This window comes from Chiloscyllium plagiosum, chromosome 17, assembly GCF_004010195.1.
Source record: "Chiloscyllium plagiosum isolate BGI_BamShark_2017 chromosome 17, ASM401019v2, whole genome shotgun sequence".
NCBI classification, from domain to species: domain Eukaryota; kingdom Metazoa; phylum Chordata; class Chondrichthyes; order Orectolobiformes; family Hemiscylliidae; genus Chiloscyllium; species Chiloscyllium plagiosum.
In genome coordinates, this window is record NC_057726.1 from 57,351,463 (window position 1) to 57,376,461 (window position 24,999).

The window sequence follows — 24,999 nt, forward strand, 5'->3', positions numbered from 1 at the left end:
GAGCGACTGGGCTTGTATACCCTTGAGTTTAGAAGACTGAGAGGGGATCTGATTGAGACATATAAGATTATTAAAGGATTGGACACTCTGGAGGCAGGAAACATGTTTCCGCTGATAGGTGAGTGCCGAACCAGAGGACACAGCTTAAAAATACGGGGGAGACCATTTAGGACAGAGATGAGGAGAAACTTCTTCACCCAGAGAGTGGTGGCTGTGTGGAATGCTATGCCCCAGAGGACAGTGGAGGCCCAGTCACTGGATTCATTTAAGAAAGAGTTGGATAGAGCTCTCAAGGATAGTGGAATCAAGGGTTGTAGAGATAAGGCAGGAACAGGATACTGATTAAGGATGATCAGCCATGATCATATTGAATGGTGGTGCAGGCTCAAAAGGCAGAATGGCCTACTCCTGCACCTATTGTCTATTGTCTATTGTTGCTAATGTTGAAGAAAGGACATCTTTTCCTTTCAATTTTGGCTCAGAAGGAGCACTATTAGATGCAGAAGAAAGCACCCTTGACAATTTTTTTGAACAAAGAGGAAAACATTTTACATGGTTGTGGATTACAATCCAAATTCCCTTTTGTGACAATGTTAGACCAGCCTCACCTCTCAGATGATCTTTCTGAAAGTTAGCTAGAGAAAGGCTGACTGTAAAAATACTACACAAATCTGAAGGACAGATTTATCTTTCACCAAATGAAAGGCACTTACTGAGCATATTAACTTCTATCATATTGTCTTTTCAACATGGAACTGCTAATTTATAACATTCCAGATATTACTATAATCCAGCAACCTCTCCTGAGTAAAGTATCTCGCCACCAAAGAGGTATGGACCAAGTACACAGGAGTGGGCTTAAAGGGCACAATGTTTCTCATTTTCTGAATATCCTCTGTCTCAGTCCCCTTCATGTTAAATCATGTCCTTTCATTACCATAACAAGAGAGGGGTTATTCTGAGGATGAATTTCATCTCAATCAAAATGATACTAACATTTCTTTCACTTATACATGGGATGAGGGCATCTCTGGCTAGGTCAAAGTTTACTGCCCATCCCTCATTTCCTTAATAATGTGGTGGAGGTATAAGGAAAATCTATATTTGAGACCAGAGAGGAACTAATTTGGGTATTGGAATACAAGCGACAATGTTTTGTTAAAATGAAGGGAAAACATCAAGCAGGGGCAAAAAAAAACCTGTGAGTAGAGGAAGAGACAGCTAAACGTAGAGGCCCGTGTTAGAAACAATGACATCTATCAGAGTATGTTTGAAATCTTGCAGAGTTTGAGTTTAGAAAGTTAGGAATCGGAAACCAGTGTTAGAACTGGAAGATGTAATTGCAGTCTTATGTTTAGGGAGGACCTGGTTTTGACTATCCATTAGATACCTGACCTCTGCACACTATTTCAAAAATTTAGGACAATTAAAGTTTTGTGTGTAAAACACAAAGTAACATCAATACATCAGCCAACAAAATGTGAAAGGAAAATCATTCTTACTCACCCCAACCTATAACAGCCAGTTTTTGTATGTAGTATTTTATGTAGGTGTTGAAAACTTTGATCAGCAGCAGGTACAGCTGAAATGCTTCAATTCCCATCCAGGTAAAAGTACACAGCAATGAATAATGTAGAAAAACAGCAATGGTCTTACATAGACTTTCATTTTTCACCATACTGAGCCACACGTTGGTCAAGAAGTTCACATTCAGGAGAAATATGGCAGCACAGAGATTCATGTGGATCTTTGTGACTTGATCGCTTTTAATTTTCCTAAACACAAAGTCGAAAGAAAAACAAAATGTTTTACCAACATTGTGAGGGCGGTTAGTTATATATACTTCAGACGCCTTTAGAATTAGCAGTATATTATGTGTGTTCAAGCTCCCTTTACAGGCTTGCTTTCATTAACTTTAGGCAGCATGGTCGCTCAGTGGTTAGCACTGCTGCCTCACAGTGTGAGGGACCTGGGTTTAGTTCCACCCTGAGGCAACTATCTGTGTAGAGTTTGCACATTCTCTTTGTGGGTTTGCACCCACAGTCTAAAGATGCACAGTCTAGGTAGACTGGCCATGAGAAATGCAGGGTTACAGGAATAGGGTTGGGAGATATAGGTCTGGGTGGGCTACTCTTCAGAGGGTCACTGTGGACTCAATGGGTTGAATGGCCTGATTCCACACTGTTTAGATTCCATCTAAACCTTCCCTATTCATGTATCTACCCAAATATTTTTTTAAGGTTGTAACTGTACCTGCATCCACCACTTCATCTGGCAGTTCATTCCGTGTAGAAACCACCCTCTGTGTGAAAACATTGCCCCTCAAGTCTCTTTTAAAGCTTTCTACTCTTGCCTTAAAAATATAGCCCCTAGTTTTGAACTCCCCCACCAGAGGGAAAAGACCTTTGTTATTCACCTTCTTTATGCCCCTCGAGAACTCTATAAGCTCACTCCTCAACCACCTGTGCTCCAGTGAAAAATGTCCTAGCCTATCCACCCTCTCCTTATAACACAAACCCTCAAGTCCCAGCAACATCTCCGGTTTAATAATATCCTTCCTATAAAAGGGCGACCAGAACTGCACACAGTACTTCAGACGAGGCCTCACCAACACCCTGTACATCTTCAACATGACGTCCCATCTCCAATACTCAATGGTCTGAGCAGTGAAGACAACTGTGCTAAATGCCTTCTTAATCACTGTCGACCTGTGGCACAACTTTCAAAGAACCATGCACCCAAACCCTTCAGTCTCTCTGTTCTACAACACTACCCAGGGCTCTACCATTAACTGTATAAGGCAGAAGTGAGTACTGCAGATGTGGAAATTAGAGTCAGGATTATATTGGTGCTGGAAAAGCACAGCAGGTCAGGCAGCATCTGAGGAGCAGGAAAATCGACGTTTCGGGCAAAAGGTCTTCATCAGGAATGAGACCTGTTACATTAACTATATAAGCGTTGCTCTTGTTCACTTAACAAAATGCAATGTCTGATATTTATCCAAAATAAACTCCATCTATCACTCTTCAGCCCTTGACCCAATTGATCAAGGTCACATTGTACTTTTCTTCACTGTCTACTAGCCACCAATTTTGGCATCAACTGCAAACTTACTAACCATGCCTTCTAAATTCTCATCCAAACCGTTTATATAAATGACACACAGCAGACCCAGCACCAACACCGCTGGCCACAGGCCTCCAGTCTGAACAACAACTCTCTACCACCGCCTTGTCTCCTATCATCAAGCCAATTGACACGTAGCCAATGTCTGGTAAAATTGAGCCCGGCGTGACAAGGTCGATGACCTTTCATTACAACAGGAAGAAATTTGAGATATCATAGGCATTACGTGAGTGCAGAGGCAAATGTGTGTATGTGGCAGGAGAACTGGAGGAAAGGTCGGTGATAGGAGAGAGGTAACGGAACCAACATTCAAAGGCAATGACAGTTCATGACAAAGGAAGTGTTCATGGGACAAGTGCAGAAACATTAGGTATATCCAGAAGCGATGTAAGTATGAAAAGGAGAATCATCACTTCCTGCTCCCTTTCAAAACCACAAAGGTAAAATACATGATCTGAAATTGCAGAACTCAATTTTGATTCTAGAAAACTATATAGTGTCTAATTAAAAGCTAAGCTGCTTCTTCGAGCTCACATTCCATTGGAACAGAGTCAGCAGCTGAAGGTAGAGAGGTCAGAGCGAGTGTGGGCTGGAGAATGAAAATAACAAGTGACTGGAATTTCAGGATCATAATCTTCACTGGCTGACATTTTTCTTCAACTCAGAACAAAATATTGCATGTGATTTATGCACGAGGAAAATGAGCATCTCAGAGCTCTGCAGCCTCACACCATTTAGGTGAAAAGCTTTTAAAAATGTTTTTATGCCAAAATGGACATTTCATACTTGCACACAATGTATAAAGAGAGGGCTAAGAAGAGCCAGGAAGGGACTTGAGAAGTCATTGGCAGATAGGATCAAGAATTTTTTTAGACGTATCAGGAATAAAAGAATGACTAGAGTAAGATTAGGGCCAATCAAGGATAGTAGTGGGAAGTTATGCGTGGAGTCAGAGGAGATAGGGGAAGTGATAAATGAATATGTTTCATCAGTATTCACACTGTTGTGAATAAGACAATGTTGTCGAGGAGAATACTGAGATACATACTACTAGATTAGATGGGATTGAGGTTCACAAGGAAGAGGTGTTAGCAATTCTGGAAAGTGAGAAAATAGGTAAGTCACCTGGGCCAGATGGGATTTATCCTAGGATTCTCTGGGAAGCCAGGGAGGAGATTGCAGAACCTTTGGCTTTGATCCTTATGTCGCCATTGTCTACAGGAATAGTGCCAGAAGACTGGAGGATAGAAAATGTTGTCCCCTTGTTCAAGAGGTGGGGTAGAGACAACCCTGGTAATTATAGACCTGTGAGCCTTACTTCATTTATGGATAAGGTGTTGGAAAAGGTTATCAGAGATAGGATTTATAATCATCTAGAGAGGAATAAGTTGATTAGGGATAGTCAACATGGTTTTGTGAAGGGTAGGTCATGCCTCACAAACCTTATTGAGTTCTTTGAGAAGGTGACCAAACAGGTGGATGAGGGTAAAGCGATTAATGTGGTATATATCGATTTCAGTAAGGCATTTGATAAGGTTTCCCATGGAAGACTATTGCACAAAATACGGAGGCATAGGATGGAGGGTGATTTGGTGGTTTGGGCCAGAAATTGGCTAGCTGAAAGAAAGGTTAGAAAGTTGTGGTTGATGGGAGATGTTCATCCTGGAGTTCAGTTACTAGCGGTGTACTGCAAGGATCTGTTTTGGGTCCACTGCTGTTTGTCATTTTTATAAATGACCTGGATGAGGGCGTAGAAGGATGTGTTAGTAAATTTGCATATGACACTAAGTTCGGTAGAGTTGTGGACAGTGCAGAGGGTGTTGTAGGTTACAGAGGTGGGCTGAGAGGTGGAAAAGGGAGTTTAATGCAGAAAAGTGTGAAGTGATTCACTTTGGAAGGAATAACAGGAATGCAGAGTAGTGGGCTAATGGTAAGATTCTTGTTAGTGTAGATGAGCAGAGAGATCTTGGTGTCCATGTACATAGATCCCTGAAAGTTGCCACCCATTTTGATAGCGTTGTTAAGAAGGCGTATGGTGTGTTAGCTTTTATTAGTAAAGGGATTGAGTTTCGGAGCCTTGAGGTCATGCTGCAGCTGTACAAACCTCTGTTGCAGCTGCACTTGGAGTATTGCATACAGTTCTGGTCACTGCATTATAGAGAAGATGTGGAAGCTTTGGAAAGGGTGCAGAGGAGATTTACGAGGATGTTGCCTGGTGTGGAGGGTAGGCCTTATGAGGAAAAGCTGAGGGTCTTGAGGCTGTTTTCATTAGAGAGAAGAAGGTTGAAAGGTGACTTAATTGAGACATATAAGATGATCAGAGGGTTAGATAGGGTGGACAGTGAGAGCCTTTTTCCTTGGATGGTGATGGCTAGCACGAGGGGACATAGCTTTAAATTGAGGGGAGATAGGTATAGGATAGATATCAGCGGTAGTTTCTTTACTCAGAGTAGGGGTGTGGAACAACCTGCCTACAACAGTAGAGGATTCGCCAACTTTAAAGGCATTTAAATAGTCTTTGGATAGACATATGGATGATAATGGAATAGTGTAGGTTAGATGGGCTTCAGATTGGTTTCTCAGGCTGGCGCAACATCGGGGGTCGAAGGGTCTGTACTACGCTGTAATGTTCTATGTTCTATACAACTCACCAGATCTCTGATTACTCACTTAGCCTGTTTACATCCCTTTGTTGGCTCCTTATATTCTCTTCACAAGTAACTTTCCTACCTATCTCCACACTATCAGCAAATTTAACAAACATACTTTTGATCCCTACATTCAAATAATTTATACAAATTATAAAGAGTTGTGGCCGGGGTCTTGATTTGGGGCTTGTTCTTGTTCTAGCAGGCCTACCCTTTAAAACCATACTGCACTTTCCCTTTAGTGACTCTGAGGCTGAGTCACCTGCCTCACAGGAATTTATCCCGTCTTATTTTGAAAGAAAAGTTGCCACAGCTTTTCCGTCTGTCCATCCAATGCCCCACCTTAACATCAATCCCTTCCTCCTCAACAGCCAGTGATGATAATATAACACCCTGCAATCAAAATAAAACTGTTGTCTATTGTTCCTGAGCTTTTAACTTGCACCAATGCGAAAAAGTTTTGAATAAAGGACAAGATAGATTCAGTTATGACAAGCCACCCATTGCTTCAACCAAGTTACTTCCTGCAGACAGACCCAACATTCCACTTACTTTAATGATATATAGCTCAACAAAGTGAAACATCATCTGAGGGATTGGTCTGAGAAATGTGGAAAATGATACATGATCCAACGCTATTGGAATTATTGGAAGACAATCCCATTGGTGACAATCTGATTGTATTCACTGAGCAGATGTGTGACTTACCTGAATACACAGTAAATGATTATTGTGGTGGCTGAGAAGATGGCAGAAATACCACAACCAATCTGTGAGATGTACATCAATGAAATCAAAACTTTCTCATCCACGGTGTTGTTGGTATTACTGAAGTCCTTTGGGAAATGAAGGCATAGACCACAATGAGTAAGAGTTAAATCCTGTCTCACCCAGAATAAATAGCCTGTCTCTTGTACCAGTTCAAAACACTGGGATTAAGCTACTTGATTAGTAGGATCAGCTCAAATGCAAGTAACTGTACATTGAAAGAAACTTTTGTTAGTGTGTGTAGAATCCTGGTGAGGCTGCACTTGAAATGCTAGGTTAGAAATGGAGCCATTCTCCAAGTCCTCTTCTGGGATAACTCCTACAGAGGAATCTAGATTCAACTGGGGCAATGGTTGTCGACACTTGGGCTAGCCCACTCACAACCAGCCAAAGGCTGTCCTAGTAATCTCATCAGGTTATGTCTCCTAAACACAGGTTCACAGCAAATTTAAATTCTGTTTCAGGTCCGACATGTGACTGGATGCCTGAAGGTTATTGCAAGTGGTACCATGCATTATTGAGGTTCACCGTTAGTAAACTTTATCCCTTTCTGACTTTGGCTAGGAAAACCCCTGGCTTTTTTCTCAGAGCAGCATGTACAGCTGTGAGGCTCTGATGTCCCTGCCACCTGAATTAGGTGCAGATGCTGGTTCCAGTGTTGACATGGCCCTGTGTCCAGTGTAAAGCCGTGGGCAGAAGTTGCATTGTACTTCACGTCCAGTGGCACAACTGCATTGAAGAGTATCCTCTTGGATATTGTGCAATTTCAGCTGCTACGTCCTCAAAACCCATCGATGAGAGAGAGAGAATTGAAAACTGAGTAGCTCAGTTAATGTCAGTCCTTGGGCTCTGAGTAGGGATAGTCAGAAATCTCGACAAGTTTGCACTGAAACTCTGGCAAAGCAGTAGGCAAGGAAGACTGTGAAGGAAGGTTGAAAAGTCTGTAGAAGATGACAATGCGAAATAAAGGAAATATTTTGAGGAGATTCAGTGAAAAGAGTGAGTTGCCTATTGGCAACGACTAACACACAGTCAAGAAGTGTGGTGCTGGAAAAGCACAGCCTTTCAGGCAGCATCTGAGGAGCAGGAGAGTCGACATTTCAAGCATAAGCTCTTCATCAGGAATGACAGATCTCTCAGACAAAAGACATCAGTCCAAAACTTACCAGTAACACAGCAAAGTAGGAGAGATGGTCACACTGACATATGGTATGGCCATCCTGAACTGTTGTTTTACAACCAGTAGAATCCCAATGACCTGTTGAGTTGTCTGTAACATAAGGTTTGTCTAAAATTAGAGAATTGGTTTTTTCTAATATTAACTGTAATAGTTTGACAAGTCTTTTACTTACCATCTTCATTTTCAGACCAGAAGACACAATGTTGAGAGAAGTTATTCTGAAATTCAAAAATAAATTGAAATGTTTTGTTTGGCTAGTTGGTGTTTCACTACAAATCTATTGAAATGCCTATTAAACTACAGGTATACCACAAACAGAGACCAGTGTTTGTATATGACAATGCTTAACCTAAGATTGATTTAGACTATGATTGCACCTCACATTTGGATTATAACAATTAAACTGTGCATTTACACATCCGGGCACAAATGTTCCCTTGGTTAGCCATTATTTAATGTTTGAACACCCCCAGTAGTAAAGGAACCGTTGTCATAACATTCAAATGATTGAAAGTGAATTTAGATGGTCCTCAGGAAATTGAGAGACTTTCTTAACATGTGGCTTTTACAGGGTTGGAGTTCTATTGTGGAGCCTATAAAGTGGAGTTAAACCAATGACTCGGGTGGCCTCATTTTTTGCTGGATTCTTGTTGCACACCTAAAACTGGCTCACATCAATGTACAAGTGGGAGCATGTCTGCATCCTCAGTGATGTGCCTTAGTGGGTATCAACACAGCCCTTGAGGTGTGCAGGAGGTAAACCAGGAGAAGTTCCAGAAGATCGCTATCAATAGCCTTGGTGTAAGATTGAGGCAGTCACCAACATGAAGGTGAGTGAACTGGATAGCCCTCGACAATGGGTGCAGATATCACAATGTGATGATTAATTTGGTTAATGTGCTAATTAGCACACACATACAGGCTTAGGAAGACAGTTCCTTTGGTGCTGTGATTTACCCCCACCTCAGGGCCAGGAGGCCCCAGTACAAGTCCCACCTGCTCCAAGACTATGTCATATTATATCGGAATAGGTTGGTGAGGAAAATACCTACAGGGTGGTCAAGCTCCCGGCCGAAAGATTAACATGAATTTAAATTTAAACTGCAACATGTGAGCAGGTCAGCTTATGCATCCATGTAAGAAGGGAGTGTGTACTTAAAGAAATTAACCAGAACAGATGGAATAATGCTCACATTTGTGTGATGTGAACATTGTCTTAAAACTTGTCTGTGCTACTTAAAACCAACTTGAAACTTTCAAAGAGAAGGAGCACTCCACCCAGACATGATGCAGGAGTTGGTGGTAGAAGAGACTTCAGGAGCGAGGAATACATTTGATGTAATAGGACAGAAGGGATGTACAAAGTTTCTCAGATGTTCAGAAACCACTTGAGCGTAGTATAATTGTCACAACTCATCAATAAAAACAACCAACAGCTGCCATGTGAGTAGCTGACGATCCTTTTAATGAGCTCGGGTGTGGGGTCCTTCCTGAAGCTGTCTGTATTTAAGAGATAACTAGAGGGTTTTATTTTAAAATGGCAGCGCTGATGTGAGAGCTGCTTGATTCACTGACTGCTATCCACCGCAAACTCCAGCAGATACTCATAGCTGAAAAAATAAACCAATATCTCCAAAACAGAGTGGCACAGTGGCTCATTGATTAGCACTGCTGCATCACAGCACCAGGGACACAGGTTTGATTCCACCCTTGAGCGTCTGTGGAGTTTGCATCTTCTCCCCATGTCTGAGTGGGTTTCTGAAGGTGCTCCGATTTCCCCCCACAGTCTAAAGTTGTGCAGGTCAGGTGGATTGGCCATGCTCAATCCCATAGTGTCCAGGGATGTGTAGGTTTGGTGGATTAGCCATGGGAAATGCCGGTATTCCGAGTTAAGATAGGATACTGGGTATAGGTGGGATGTTCTTTGGACAGTCAGCATGGACTTGATAGACTGAATGGCCTGCTTCCACACTGTAAGGATTCTATGATTCCATGAGCGATAAGAAGTAGAATTTCAAAGCTTAGATTGCTTAAATCAGATGAACAAAGAACTTTACTTTATACTTTACACAGGGTGATAAATGTTCTGTCAGTTCTGAGCCATTTAAAATTGAACAAAAACATATGTAGAAAACCGAATAGGTTGTTATAATGTCAATTTGGGGACAAAAAGGATAAAATTCAATCAACATAACAGTCTCCTCATTCCTCAAAATTCTTGGGAATTACTGAAGATTTTCTTACCAGCATTTTTGACTTATGATTAATTGTAATATTCACATACTCAGTGAGGTTATGAATGCTTGTGTTTCCTACAGCAACTTCAATCACGTTATTGTTTAAGATAGTACTGTTTTTTTCGTCCTGTGGAGAAAGAAGCCAGGAGAACTGTCAGCAATGTACTGCAATGTGTACTGCACTTTAGGTATTTTAAACAGTTCAAGTGTAAGTAACTAGGGCCAAACTAGTGTTAGGGTCCACACACAGGGTTTCACCTCGTGTGGGCATTCCTTAATAGTCTAATAGGATGGAATCCTGTCCCTCCTGTGGAACACAAAGTGATAACAAAGGACTTTAATGGACAGGGTAGTGAGATGAAGTCAAAGAGACTCTGAAACACAGGACTGTTCATATTCCATGGCTTTCAGAGCTGGACAGGTAATTTGCAAATGTTATATTATCTGAAGCTAACTGCACTGACTTCAGAGATTCAGAAACCAGGGGGATCTTATGTTATGGATCCAGGGAGAGCTTACCAACTAACAATGTTCCCTGTAACCCAGAAGGTGCATTGGCACCTGTATCTCTGAAAGTCAGAGGTAATGTCAAAGGGCACACGATGGGAACATTTCAATGGCATCTTCCTAACCCACAACCTCCAACACCAAGAAGGGCAAGGGGAACAGATGCGTAGGAACACCAGCACCTGCCAGTTCTCCTCCGAGCCACACACCATCCTGACATGAAACTAGCTTGACATTCCATCATTGTCACTGGGTGAACATTCCTGAACTCTCTTCCTAACAGCACTGTGGTTGTGTTGAGTTCACAAGGACAGCAATGATTCAAGAAGGCAGCTCACCACCACCTTTTACCAGGGAAATTAAAGATGGGCAATAAATGCTGGCCCAGTCAGTGATTCTCACATCCAACTGGGGATGAAATTATGCAATGTATTTGTTGGATCTCTGTACATTTTGTACAGCGATAGGAATTAGGATGTAGAACAGACCCAGGTCATTGTACTCCTTCGAGTCTGCTCTGTCATTCTGTATGATCATGGTTGTTGTCTCAACTCCACTTTTCTGTCTGACTACCATAACCCTAGACTCCCTTGTTGATCAGAAATCTATTCACTGCTGCCTTGAGCAAAATCAATGACTGAGCCTCCTGTGTTTTCTAAGGAAAAGAATTCCGTGGACTCACGGCTCTCCAAGAGGAAAACAAAGCCTTCCACATCTCAGTTTTAAAAGGATGGACTCCTGTTATCAAACTGTGGCCCATTACTCTTTTGTCCTTGACAAAAGTATCCATCCATCCATCCTATCAAGTCCCCTTTAGCGAGAGTTGAGGAAGTTACAGAGATAGGGAGGCTTGTAGGTTCTGGAGGAGTGTACATTGATCTAGAGGTTCGGAAAGGCTGGAGAATGCTACAGTGCTAGGAAGGATTGTCGGGACTGGAGGAGGTTACAGAGATAAGACCATAAATTCATCAGGTGAAGGAGGAGAAGTTGTCCATTCAGCCCATCATATCTGTTCCACCATTCAATGAGATCTTGGCTGCTCTGCTAATCCTTACTGCCATTTTCCTGCCTTTAGCCCATAACCCTTGATTCCTTACAGTGTGCAAGTAGGCCATTCAGCCATCAAGTCCACACTGACTGTTCGAAGAACATCCCACCCAGACCAAGCCTCCTATCTTAACCCGGTAATCGGTCTATTTCAGCCTTGAATACACTTCAAACATACAGACTACCTCCCTTATTCCTAAAAGTGAATAAAAGGGATTAAGATTAGGGTTAGATGGCAATTACTTTGCCCAGTTAATTGTGACACACAACAGTTAGTCATAGACCGAAGGGTTTGTTTCCATGCTGTACATCTCTATGACTCTATGATTCTATTAATGTTGACTTTGCCAGCAAAGGAGTTTGCAAAATACAATTCAGAAAAAATGCGTGAGCTGTTAGTGGCCTGTTCACTACTCCCCAGTTGATCGAATGTAGCCTTCCTTGTGTTATGAGAAGTTCCTTTCTACTTTCTCCTTTTTGAATTGAAGTGGTGGGAGGTGCATACAGACATCAGTGCAGAATTGAAGCACTTTACCTCAAACAGTGCTGTATCATTGAATAATGAAAAAGTGATGCTCGAGAAATCATTCTGCTGCTCCATTGATTTCCTGAACAATTCCTCTGGGAGGACAACCTCAATGTCAACATTTTGTTCTTGAGTGGTTCTTTCACCGACCTGCACAACAAAATAAATAACTATTTCACATTTCTGTTCATCAATCATAATTTATAGATAAGGTTCATTTGGAATGGCACATGCATGAAAATCAGATACTAAAACACTGAAAAAAAAGGATAATTTCTAATTAGAATTATTGTTTGGGTAATTTAACCTTTAGGTGAGGTAGTGTATTATTTTGGGCCTGTTCAGTTGACCCTTTGGGAGAAGTAAGTAACCTTTTCAAAACTTTAATTGTTCATTGAATTGTTCAAAGTAGACATGAGTAATCATGAAATGTCGATGAAAACGCTGGAACTATCAAAGCTGTCATGGTATATAACTCTCCTGCTCTGTAAAGTTTGGAAAATTGTCTGCAATGTTTAAGAAAATGGTATTTCCAATCCATCAAAGCAGGAAGCTGTGCTTTTTCTAGTTATGGGGATAGAAAGAATAGAATAAAATAAAACAATGAGTAATAGGACAATTGTATGCTTATAGTATTGTTAAAAAAAAACAAGCCTACTTTAGAAAGCATAGAGGAAATCTGAGAAAGGGAATAAGAGAGGAAATGAACAAGAATGAGAATAAATTAACAGCTAACACATTAGTAATGAAATGGAAGTTAAAAGAAGGATAGGGCTTATTCGAGAACAAAAAGGAAATTTTCCTTTTTGCAACAGTAGCTCTGTAACGTACTATACCACATGGCATATGTCTTCACTACAGGATTAGATGCTGCTAATGTAGCAGTAAAAGGGGAGACAGTGGGAATAATGAATAGAATAAAAGCAGAGATGAATTTCTTAAATATGGCTTGAAAGAAATCAAAGAAAGAAAGCTCACCTAGTCCAAGGGTTTATCAACCTAGATATTTTCTAATCAACTTGTCCAGAGATGTTTTTACACACCTTTTAAATGTTGTAACTGTACTCAGATCCACCACTTCCTCTGGATGGTCATTCCACACATGAACCATTCTCTGTGTAAAAGCATTGCCCCTCACATACTTTTAAAATATTACTGCTCTCACACTAAAAATAGATCCTCTAGTCTTGAAATTGTCCACTCCGGGGTAAAAGACACCTGCCATTTACCTCACCTATGGCCCTCATGATTTTATAAACCTCTATAAGGTCACCTCTCAACCTCCTATACTCCTCCAGTGAAAAAAAGACCCTGCCGATGCAGCCTCTCCTTAGAACCCATGCCCTCCACTCCCAGCAACATCCTGGTAAATGTTTTACATAGGAACATCAGAAGATAGGAACGGGGAGCAGCAGTAGGCCATCTGGCCCTCCCAGCCTGGTCCTCTATTCAATAAGATCCTCTGCTCCACTCACCTGCCCTCTCACCACAACCCTTAATTCCTTCATGGTTAAAACAAATATCGATCTTAGCTTTAAAAATGTTTACTGAAGTAGCGTCAACTATTTCATTGGGCAGAGAATTTCATAGATTTACAACCCTCTGGGTGAAGAATCTCCTTCTCAATTCAGTCCTAAATCTGCTTCCTCTAATTTTGAAGCTATGCCCTCTTGTCCTAGTTTAATCTGCCAGTGGAAACATCCTCTCTACTTCGATCTTATCTATTCCTTCATAATTTTATGTTTCTTTAAGACTCCCCCTCCCCAATTTCTTCAAAATTCCAATGAATATAATCCCAGTCTACTCGGTCTTTCCTCATATGTCAACCCACTCAACTCCAACCTAGTGAACCCCCTCTGCACCTCCTCCAGTGTCAGTACATTCTTTCTCAAGGAAGGAGACCAAAACTGCACACAGTACTCCAGATGTGGCCTGACCAGTACCCAGTACCCAGTCTACTCGGTCTTTCCTCATATGTCAACCCACTTAACTCCAACCTAGTGAACCCCTCTGCACCCCCTCCAGTGTCAGTACATTCTTTCTCAAGGAAGGAGACCAAAACTGCACACAGTACTCCAGGTGTGGCCTCACCAGTACCCAGTACAGCTGCAATATAACCTCCCTGCTTTTAAACTCAGCCCCTTTAGCAATGAAAGACAACATTCCATTTGCCTTCCTAATTACCTTTTGTACCTGCAGACCAACCTTCTGTGATTCATGCACAAGGACAACCAGGTCCTGCTGCACAGCAGCATACTGCAACATTTTACCATTTAAGTAATAGTCTTTTCGGGAATTGGTTTAGTTCAGTTGGCTAGATCGTTGGTTTACAGAGCAGTGTGGATTCAATTCCCATCACTGCTTTGAGGTTACCATAATGGATTCTCCTTTTCAACCTCTTCCCTTGCCCGAGGCCTGGTGGCCCTCAGGTTAAGTCACCACTAGTTGCTTCTCTCTCTAATGAGACAGCAGCCCCTATGATCTCATAAGACTATGGCAACATAACAACAATAGTCCTTTTTACCGTTACTCCTACCAAAATGGATGACTTCACATTTATTACCATTGTGTTCCATCCGACAGACTTTTGCCCACTCACTTAAAGTATCTATGTTTCTCTGCCAAGTTTCACAGTCTTCTGCACGCTTTGCTCTGCCAATCATCTGCAAACTTTGACACACTGCACGTGGTCCCCAACTCCAATCATCACATAAATTGTGTGGTCCCAACATTGATCCCTGAGGCACACCACTAGTTACTGATTGCCAACCAGTAAAGCACTCATTTAGCAAAGTCAAAAAGTGTGGTGCTGCAAAAATGCAGCCGGTCAGGCAGCGTCCAAGCGACAGTAGAGTCAATGCTTCGAGCGTACGCTCTTCATCATTCCTGAAACGTCGACTCTCCTGCTCCTCAGATGCTGCCTGACTGGCTGTGCTTTGCAAATGCCACATGTTTTGACTCTGATCTCCAGCATCTGCAGTCTTTGCTTTCTCCTAGCACTCATTTATCCCCACTCTTTGCTACCTGTTGGTCAATCAATCCCCTATCCGTGCCAATACTTTACCCGTAACACTATGTAGCTTTATCTTATGCATTTTCTGAACCTGCTCCGGCTTGATATTACTTTTTATTCTATTTTAGCTGAACTTTGTTAATTCAGTTACTGTGCCAGTTAAAGGTCAATTTTACAGATCTTCCCTGAATTCAAATAAACTTTTTTTTGTTTCTCAACATTACTTGAAGATAAAGAGAAAGTTAACGTTCTGAGGCAAGCATGATTCTTCCTTGGAATTTATTCCTTCAGCATTCCAAAGAAGGCTCATACTGGACTTGAAATGTTTACACTGTTTCTTTCTCCACAGATGCTGCCAGACTTGCTGGGTTTCTCCAGCATTTTCTGTATATCTTTCAGATTTCGAGCATTGGCAGTGTTGGGTTTTTCATTGCTTTGGGGTGAATGGTTGATGTCTGAGGTTGCGCTATCCACTGGATCATGTATCACAATAGGCCTAATTGTATCTCTTTCTCCCATTTTTATATAACTTAATATAAGCTTATCCCTGTATCAGTGTGTACTAAGTTTGGTTTCATATTTAATCAATTACCCTACCCAATTCCCAGAGGCAGCCTGTATTCCTTGCTGCTGATGTATGCAGTTAGAGGCCTAAAAACATGAAGAGCGCATTTATTCCCAAGCAGAGTGAGGCAACTCACAAACAAGAACAGAAAATGCTGGAGAAACTCAGCAAGTCTGGCAGCAGCATCTGTGGGAAGAAAGCAGAATTAATGTTTCAAGTCTCGTATCTCTTCATCAGACTTCAGTTTCTGGTTTGGTTTCAGACCTCCAGTGCCCACAGTTCTTTATTTTAGTTTAAGGTGAGGCTAGTATATTTGAGATGAATATTTAATTTAAATCTCATTCAATTCCTTTTATGTTCATCAATATATATTAGTACTTAAAACATATTGAGATAAAAATCTAGCCTCAAATATGAACTTTGAAAATTATAAATATATAGGATGCCACGTCAGATTTGATGTTACAAGGCAAACATTTCTGTGCACGTTGAAAAATCAGGTCAGAGATGCTATGTTGTCTGTACCTGTAGTTGTAGCTTTGCTAGGCACAGAGTTAGTGAAAATTACTTACCCATGAAGAATTGGCAACAAGTGTTATTCCTTTAAAACTTGAGTTGGTTAATTTTCTACAATAAGCTTTATATCTTGAGTGTATTTGTGTAATACTGTCTTTGTCAGAAGCTTCACAATTAGCTGTGGCTCTTATACATCTCCTTTGTAATCTGTAACAAGAGATTTTAAAATACACAAGATGAGTAAAGTAGATAGTAAAGTAAGCGATTATCAGCTAATTGAAGTGGTTAGACGCTGGGATGCAGCCTTGTGGATCCAGCCGGATACAGTCTTGGGAGAAGAGATTGAGCAGCTGGATGGTGGACTGCTGCTGAGATATTCGAAGGTTATGAGGTTGTTTCTTGATCATTATTGCAGGCCAAAGAAAATGAAAGAAAGCTTCCAGGCTGAATAAGAGCTATGTTTGAGGGAAATCAGAGGTGAGATCCTGGGAGGAAAATGTCTCTTCCTTATGAGAAAAAGTCAGAGTTTAAGGGATGTTTGTAATACCAATTACTACTGACCGAGGGGGCTGCTGAGCAGTTTGTGGGATCTGTCTTCACTGTGGTTGTCACTAGCTGTGCACTTTCCAGTCTTTGGCCTACAATAATGGCCTGAACTTCATTACACTTGTTAATATCCCCCAATAGGGTTCAACTCTAGTGGAATCAGATATAGCATTCTGTGTCGTAAATGTTATAATCTCAACCAAAGATCACATTGGGTAATTTAGCATGACCAATTCACCTAATCAGGGGAAACCCACAGAGAGAATGTGCAAGCTCCACACAGACAGTTGCCCAAAGCTGGTATTAAACCCTGGTCCCTAGCATTGTGAGCCTTCAGTGCTAAACACTGAGCCAACATGCCATCCGAATATCTATCAGGTTAATGAATGTGCTGAGCTTAGCTTACCTGGCCTCCATGTGACTCCAGACCCACAGAAATGTGGTTGACTCTCAGCTGTCTTCTCAGTACTAGTTAGGGATGGGTAATAAATATTGGCCCAGTCAGTGATAGCAATGTGAATTTATGGATTTAAAAAAGAAATCCCTTGATGTTTATAATCTCTCAACCTGAGCCTTGAACAAACGCAACAGCCGAACCTCCACAGCCCTCTGGAGAAGGAATTCCTCATCTCAATGCGAATGGTTCCACAACAATGGTTCCACACCAACAACACATGTACAAAAATCAACGATGTTCACAATTAGATCCTTAAAGCCAGATTTTTATTGAATTGGAATTTACCATCTGCTGTAGTGAGATTTGAACCCAGGACTTCAGAACAGTACCTGGGTCTTTGGATTAATCACTTAGCGATAGCACCACTAGGCATTCAGCCTCCCCTCAATGATCCGTATTCTAGAAGTTTAGGCAAAAAGCTGATAAAAACAGAATACATCATTTTAACAGCATCATGAAGATAGTAAGGATTGCTGATGCTGGAAGCCAGAGTCAGTAGATGTGGAGCTGGAAAAGCACAGCAGGTCAGACAACTTCCGAGGGGCAGGAAGGCCCATGTTTTGGGCTGAAACCCTTCATCAGGTCTGTTCTGCTCTAATTCCAATTCAATCAACTAATCAATTATAAACCCAGGCCTTTTCCCGATCCTGATCCTGATCCTGATCCATGTTCTGCGCTGAAAATATCAACCACATACACTTACTTGTTCTTAATGTTCTTTGCCTGTAGATTGCATGTTGTAGTTAGATTCTGGACAAATGCCTCACATTTATCTGATGTTAGAGTTTCTGAAATGAAATGATAAAAGAATATCGACTGAGTCTCTTAAACGTAATTAGTGCTCTCTCTTTTTTAAATTCCATCATGCTTCTCGATGTTAACAGTGGTTAAACAAGTCAGTGTTTTTAAATAAAACATGGATCGATGGTTTAAAGAGCTGTGTCCAACTACTCATGAGATGAAATGTCAAGTTGGAGCCTACTAACCATTTCTTAACAGCAGTTTATTATTATATATCAGCCTGGAAATTGGATGGTAGAGTGAGGAGGGATGTAATCCAGACCAGGTAACATAATGAGGGGCAGGTTATTTCAGACTGACATGAGGAATTCCTTCTCCAGGGGACTGTGGATGCTCAGATTGAGAGATTATAAACATCAAGGGATTTCTATTCTAAATCCATAAATTCACTTTGCTATAACTGACTGGGCCAATATTTATTACCCATCCTGAACTGCCCTAGTACTGAGAAGACAGCTGTGGGTCTGGAGTCACATGGAGGCCAGATAAACTAAGCTCAGCATATTCATTAACCTGATGGATACTGGGTGGCACATTGTCTCAGTGGTTAGCAATGCTGGCTGACAGTGCTAGGGACCCGGGTTCAATCCCAGCCTTGGCCAACTGTTTGTGTGGAGTTTGCACATTCTCTCCATGAGCTTCCTCCCACAGTCCAAAGATGTACAGGTTATTTGAATTGGCCATGCTAAATTTCTCATAGCGTTCAGGGATGTGTAGGTTAGGTGCATAAATCAGGGGTAAATGTAGAGTATTAGGTTTGGGTGGGATACTCTTTGAAAGGTCAGTGTGGACTTGTTGGGCCGAAGGGCCTGTTTCCACACTGTAGGGATTCTATGATTATACCTGACCAGCAATGATTTCAAAGTCACCAGTAGGCTAACACAATTGCAATATTTAAAAGGCATCTGGATGGGTACAGGCCAGGTGCGAATAGATTGGTTTGGACCGAAGGGTCTGTTTCCGTGTTGTATGACTCCAGATTTTGATTCAAAGCCCAATTACACATTCCCAGGGTGGGATTCGAGCTCACATCCTCAGGATATTAGTTTGGAACTCTCAGTTATGAGCTCACTGACATGATCACCGCTCATACAGAGACTGCAGGAAAATGTTGCTGAAGTGGAAGATCAGACGTGGTCTCAGTAAATGGTGGCATGGGCTGGTGAATGAGACTCACCTTCCCCTGTTTGTTTGTTTTTAAGTAGACATCCATTTCCCTGGAGCTCTGCTGTTCTCCTGCCAGAATTCCCAGGATAAATGGGGTTTCAGGATCAATACAGATTGCAGATTTCTGCACAGCCAGTACAGGGCAAGAGGAAGTGTGATTTGGATAAGTTCCTCAATTATCCCCTTCTCAAAACACAAAAAAAAAGTACATCTGACATCACCTAATTCCAAGATGAGGTGTTTGATTAAAAACCAGACATTTGGTCCATCTTAATTCATGACATCAAACCATGTCAAGTTCCATTGACAGCACAGAAACAGCCCAACTGGTCAGTACCACTGTTTATATGAGTATCCTCCTACCTTCTTCACCCAACCACATCAATATAACTTCCCATTTCTTTCTCTCTGATGTGTTGATCCAGCTTCACCTTCTTGAGGGTAATGGGTCGAGCAACAAATGCTGCCCTTCCTGGGGGGTGGGAGTATTAGGACCCGTGCTTTGTTTGACATCTATCAAAGGCCAGACCACAGGTACACGAACCTCAAAGTGTACACATGAAGGCTGGAACCTGGTGCTGCTCTCAGTAATGGGAAACCTGTCTGTGAGGATAAATATGTCAGGGCATTTTTGCCTAGTCTGTGGGACAGCTGTCACAATTTTGGCACTAGCCGCCAGATATTAGTAAGGAGGACTTTGCAGGTTCAACAGGGCTGTGTTTGCCTTTGTTGTTCCCAGTACCTAGGTCAATGCCAGGTGGTCCAGCTGTTTCCATTCTATTTTTTTGTTTCTACCAGTTGGTACAACCAAGTAGCTGGCTACACAATTACAGAGGGCAGTTAAGAGTCAATCACATTGCTGTTGGTCTGGAGTCACATGTCAGCCAGACCAGGTGATGATGGTAGCCATCCTTCCCTGACGGGCATTAGTGAGTAGGATGGTTATTTTCCTGACAATCAATGATGGACAACATGGTCATTGGATTCAAACCCAGGTCCCCAGAACATTACCTGGGTCTCTGTGATAGTCTCGGGAGAGAACCACTCTGTCATTGCCACCCAGCTAAACAGCTGAAACCTCACTACAGGCACTTAAATAGATGGACTCAGTCGTCATTTCAATGATCCAGATGTTGTGTTTAATCTGCAATTCTGTCCATGTAAATTTAAATGTAAAAGATCTGAAAACTCTATTTGAGGATGAACAGAAGACATATTCTGGCCAATATTTATCTTACGTCCAATGACATTGAAACTCAGCTCAAATCGCCCAACTATTCTCTAATCATGGAGCCTTGATGTACAAACATCGGCTGTCATGTTTAAGAAAGACTAAACATTCAAAGAATATCACACACTTTGGTAAATTTTGGGGTTGTGACAGGTGCTTTATAAATGCACAATTTCTTACTTTCATCTTCACTCTTCTTGTACAATAATTGTGACTTTTTTTAATTTTGTGTTTATTTGATCACTGACCTTTGGGTTGGCAGTAATTCTCACAACAATCATCTGTGGAGATAAAATAAAGACAGCTTAGAACTTAGTTCTGATGGTTATGGGATCACTTAACTCTGCCCATTGCATGCTGTTTCTGCTTGGTACACTGGTAGTCCTGTTTGGGAGCTTCAGCAGTTCATCATCATATTTTTCGGTATACCTGGTGCTGCTCCTGGCATGCCCTCTTGTATTCTCCACTGAACCAGGGTTGATCCTCTGGCTTGATGGTAATGGTGGAGTGGGGAATATCCTGGGCCAGGAGGTGACAGATTGTGCTGGAGTACAATTCTGCTGCTATTGATGGTCCATGATGCTTCATGGATTCCCAATCTTGGATGCTGCATCTGTTCAAAGGCTGCCCCATTTACACAGTGACAGTGCCACACAACACTGTGGAGGGTATTGTCAATGGTTTTGTCTCCACGAGGACTGTGTGGTGGTCACTCTTACCAACACTGGCCTGGACAGATACTTCAGAAGCCAGTACATTGGTAAGGATGAGGTCAAGTATGTTTCTTCCTTCTTGTGGGTTCCCTCATTATCTGCTGCAGACACTGTCTAGCATGGATGTCCTTTAGGACCTGACCAGCTCAATCAGTACTGCAGCATTTCAGCATTGAATTGACATTGAAATCCCCCACCCAGAATACATTCTGTGCCCTTGCCACCCTCATTGTTTCTTCCAAGTGTTATTCAACATGGAGGACCATTGATTCCTCAGCTGAGGGAGGATGGTACGTGGTAATCAGCAGGAGGTTTCCTTGCCCATATATAACCTGATGGCTTCAGACTTCATGGGGTCTGGAACTAATGTTGAGAACTCCAAGGGAAACTCCCTCCCAACTATATACCACTGTGCTGCCACCTCTGCTGGATCTGGCCTGCTGGTGGGACAGGACATATCCAGGGATGGTGATGGTGGTGTCTGGGACATTGTCTGTCAGGTATGACTCTGTGAGTATAACTATGTCAGGCTGTTGCTTGATGAGTCTTTGAGACAGCTCTCTACATTATCCCATGGCCAACAGCATTAAATCACAATTCTAATCATTCAACTATGCTCTAATCGTGGGTCCTTGCTGTGCAAACATTGGCTGCTATGTTTAACAATGACTAAACATCAAAATTATTTCACCATCTGTCGCACACTTTGGGAAACTATGAGGGTGTAACAAATGCTTCACGAATGCACCATTTCCTACTTTCATCTTCTCTCTTTTTGTGCAATAATGATGATATTTTTCCTTTTATTTTTGTTTATGAGATCACTGACCTTTTGATCTCCCCTTTTTGCAAATTTTCTTACAAACTCTGTCTGTAAGATAAAGAAGACAGCTGTAAGGTTTGGAAATAAAAAGTAAACTTCATTTATTGACAGAATTCTGTTTTTAGTTCTTACATCAGTGATGTCAATCTATCTTTGAGTGCTGGTTTATTTCCATTGGGTTTTTCAATATTGATCTTTGGCTAGTTAGCTGAGTTACCTGGACAGCTGGTTTGCAATGCAGAGTGATGCCAACAGTGCTTGTTTAGTACCCCTACCAGCTGAGGTGACCGTGAAAGATTCACCTTCTCAACCTCCCCCCTCACATTGAGCCACCACCAGCCATCTCTCTCTCCATTGGAACAGCAGCTCCTGGGGACTTTGGCAATGTTACTTTTGATCTCTAGCATTGGAGTTCCAGGATGTTGATACAGCAACAGTGAAGGAACCATGATATAGTCACATGTCAGAGTGGGTTATGGCTTAGAGGGAAACTTACAGGAGAGGTGATGCTCCCATGTATCTGCGGCTCTCTCCTTCTCCTTGATAGAGGTTGCAGGCTTGGAAGCTGCTGTCAAGGGAGTCTCAGTGAGTTAACTCAGGACAGCATCATACACAGTACACACTGCTGCCACTGTGCATTGCTGGCTGAGGGAGTGAATGATGGAGTATTAGTTGGGATGTAAATCAAGAGTGTGATAGAATAAGTCCCAAATGCTAAATGGTTTCAAACGTTTTGAGTGTTGTTGGAGCTGCACCTATCCAGGCAACTGGGGCATATTCCATCACATGCTTGATTTATACATTGTAGATGATGGTTAGGCTTTGAGGAGTGAGAAGGCAAATTACTCACCACAGAATTCCCAACCTTTGATGTATTTTTGTAGCCAGCTTATTTGTGTGAATGTCCAGTTCAGATTCTGGTCAGTTGTATCCCTCAGGATGGTGATAATGGGGGATTAGTAATTACCATTGACGTTGAATGTCAGGGGGCAATGGTTGGATTCTCATTAGTTGGAGATAGCTATTGCCTGGTACTTGTGTGACCGAAATATTACAAGGCACTTATCAACCCAAACCTGGATGTTGCCTACAGTTTGCTGCGTAGAGACACAGGCTGCTTCAGAATCGAGGACTTGGGAATGTTAGTCAACATTGTACAATCATCAGAGAACATTCCCATTTCTGAACTTGTGCTGGATACTGGAAGCTGATAGAGGTGTTTGCACCCAGAATACTACCCTGAGTAACTGCGACAGAGATGTCCTGGAACTGAAATGACTGACCTCCAGCAACCACCACTGTCCTCCTGTGTTCCAGGAATAACAGTAATCAGTGGAGAGATTTCCATTTGACTTCAGTTTTGTTACACTTGGTCAAATACTACCTTGATATCAAGGTCAGTTACCTTTACGTCCCCTTTTGACCTCACCTCCTTTGTCCATGTTTGGACTGAGGCTGTAATGAGGTCAGGAGCTGAGTGGTCCTGGCAATACCAAACTGAGCATCTCTGAGCAGGTTATTGCTGAGAAAGTGCTGCCTGATGGCACTATCCCTTTCCTAATGATTGAGAATAGACTATATGGGATAATTGGCTGAGTTGGCTTTGTCCTGTTTTTTATATACAGGACATACCTGAACAATTCTTGAAATTTCAGGTAGATGCCAGTGCTATAGCTGTATTGGAACAGCTTGGCTAAGGGAGAAGCAAGTTGAAGAACACAAGTCTTCAGTACTATTATCAAAATGTTGTCAGGGCCCATATCCTTGCAGTATCCTGTGCATCCAACCATTTCTTTACATCATTCTATATATATGGAGGCCGACATGACATCCACTCAGCATTTCTAACTGAAGATGTCTGAAATGATTTGCCTTGTTTATTGCACCGATGTGCTGGGCTTCCCCATCATTGGGGATGGTTAAAGTCAGAGACCATGGTCCTCCTGTTCATTGTTTAATTGTAGACCATGATTCATGACTGGAAGTGGCAGCACTGCAGTGCTTAGCTCTGATGGTTATGGGATCACTTAGCTCTGTCCATTGCACGCTGTTTCTGCTAGGTACACAGCTAATCCTGTCTGGCAGCTACAACAGTTTATCGTCGCATTTTTAGCAATGCCTGTTCTGCTCCTGGCATGCCCTCCTGCACTCTCCATTCAACCAGGGTTAATCCCCTGGCTTGATGGTAATGGTTGAGTGGGCAATATGCTGGGCCATGAGGTTACAGATTGCGCTCGAGTTCAGTTCTGCTGCTGCTGCTGGCCCACAGTGCTTCATGGATTCCAAATATTAATTTTCTAGATCTGTTCAAAGTCTGCCCCATTTAGCATGGTGACAGCAATTTTTATTTTGTGTTTATGAGATCACTGACCTTTGTCTTTTATTGTTTTGCAGATTTTCTGACAGTCACTGTCTGTAGGGATAAAAAAAGGCAGCTATAAGGTTTGGAAATTGAAATCTCTTTTGTTGAGAGCAGACTGATTTTCGTTCTCACGTCAGTGATGCCAACTAATATTCTCTCTCTTTGGATATTGTTTCATTTCCACTGTGTTTGTCAATATTAATCTTTGGCCATTATGAGGTCAGTTGGCTGGAGAGCTGGTTTGCAATGCAGGCTGATGCACACAATGTGGGCTCAGTCCCACACCAGCTGAGGTCACCATGAAGGACTGTCCTTCTCAACCTCTCCCCTCACAATGAGCCACCACCAGCCATTTCTCTCTCCACTGAAATAGCACCTCTCGGGGACTTTGGCAATGTTACTTTTTAACTGGAGCAGTGGAGGTCCAGGATTTGAACCAGCGACTGTGAAGGAACGATTATATAGCTATAAATCAGGATGGCTATATGGCTTAGAGGGGAACTTGCAGGAGAGGTGGTGTTCCCATGTATCTGCGGCTCTCTCCTAATTGACAGTACACACTGCTGCCACTGTGCATTGCTGGCTGAAGGAGTGAATGGTGAAGGTATTGGTTGGGACGTAAATCAAGTGGACAGCTTTGTCCTAGATGATGTCAAACAACTTGAGTGTTGTTGAAGCTGCACCCATACAGGAATATACTATCATACACTGGATTTGTACCTTGTAGATGGTGGACATTCTTTGAGGAGAGAGGAGGCAAGTTACT

General features: G+C 42.0%; 1 protein-coding gene across 5 annotated transcripts in view; it reads right to left on the reverse strand.

The window, feature by feature from the left end:
• The window catches only part of LOC122558518 (adhesion G-protein coupled receptor G5-like), a 70,725-nt gene that overhangs the window by 9,948 nt on the left and 35,778 nt on the right, over window positions 1-24,999 (reverse strand). For all 5 annotated transcript variants that reach the window (XM_043707197.1, XM_043707195.1, XM_043707196.1 and 2 more), the window contains 11 exons: window positions 24,243-24,284; window positions 21,878-21,919; window positions 20,584-20,616; window positions 17,840-17,924; window positions 16,190-16,340; window positions 12,049-12,189; window positions 9,967-10,086; window positions 7,895-7,940; window positions 7,709-7,812; window positions 6,483-6,610; window positions 1,507-1,775 (listed from right to left, as the gene is read on the reverse strand). In XM_043707197.1, the coding sequence (XP_043563132.1) occupies window positions 1,507-1,775; window positions 6,483-6,610; window positions 7,709-7,812; window positions 7,895-7,940; window positions 9,967-10,086; window positions 12,049-12,189; window positions 16,190-16,340; window positions 17,840-17,924; window positions 20,584-20,616; window positions 21,878-21,919; window positions 24,243-24,284 (1,161 nt within the window). The remainder of the gene's footprint in view (window positions 1-1,506; window positions 1,776-6,482; window positions 6,611-7,708; window positions 7,813-7,894; window positions 7,941-9,966; window positions 10,087-12,048; window positions 12,190-16,189; window positions 16,341-17,839; window positions 17,925-20,583; window positions 20,617-21,877; window positions 21,920-24,242; window positions 24,285-24,999) is intronic.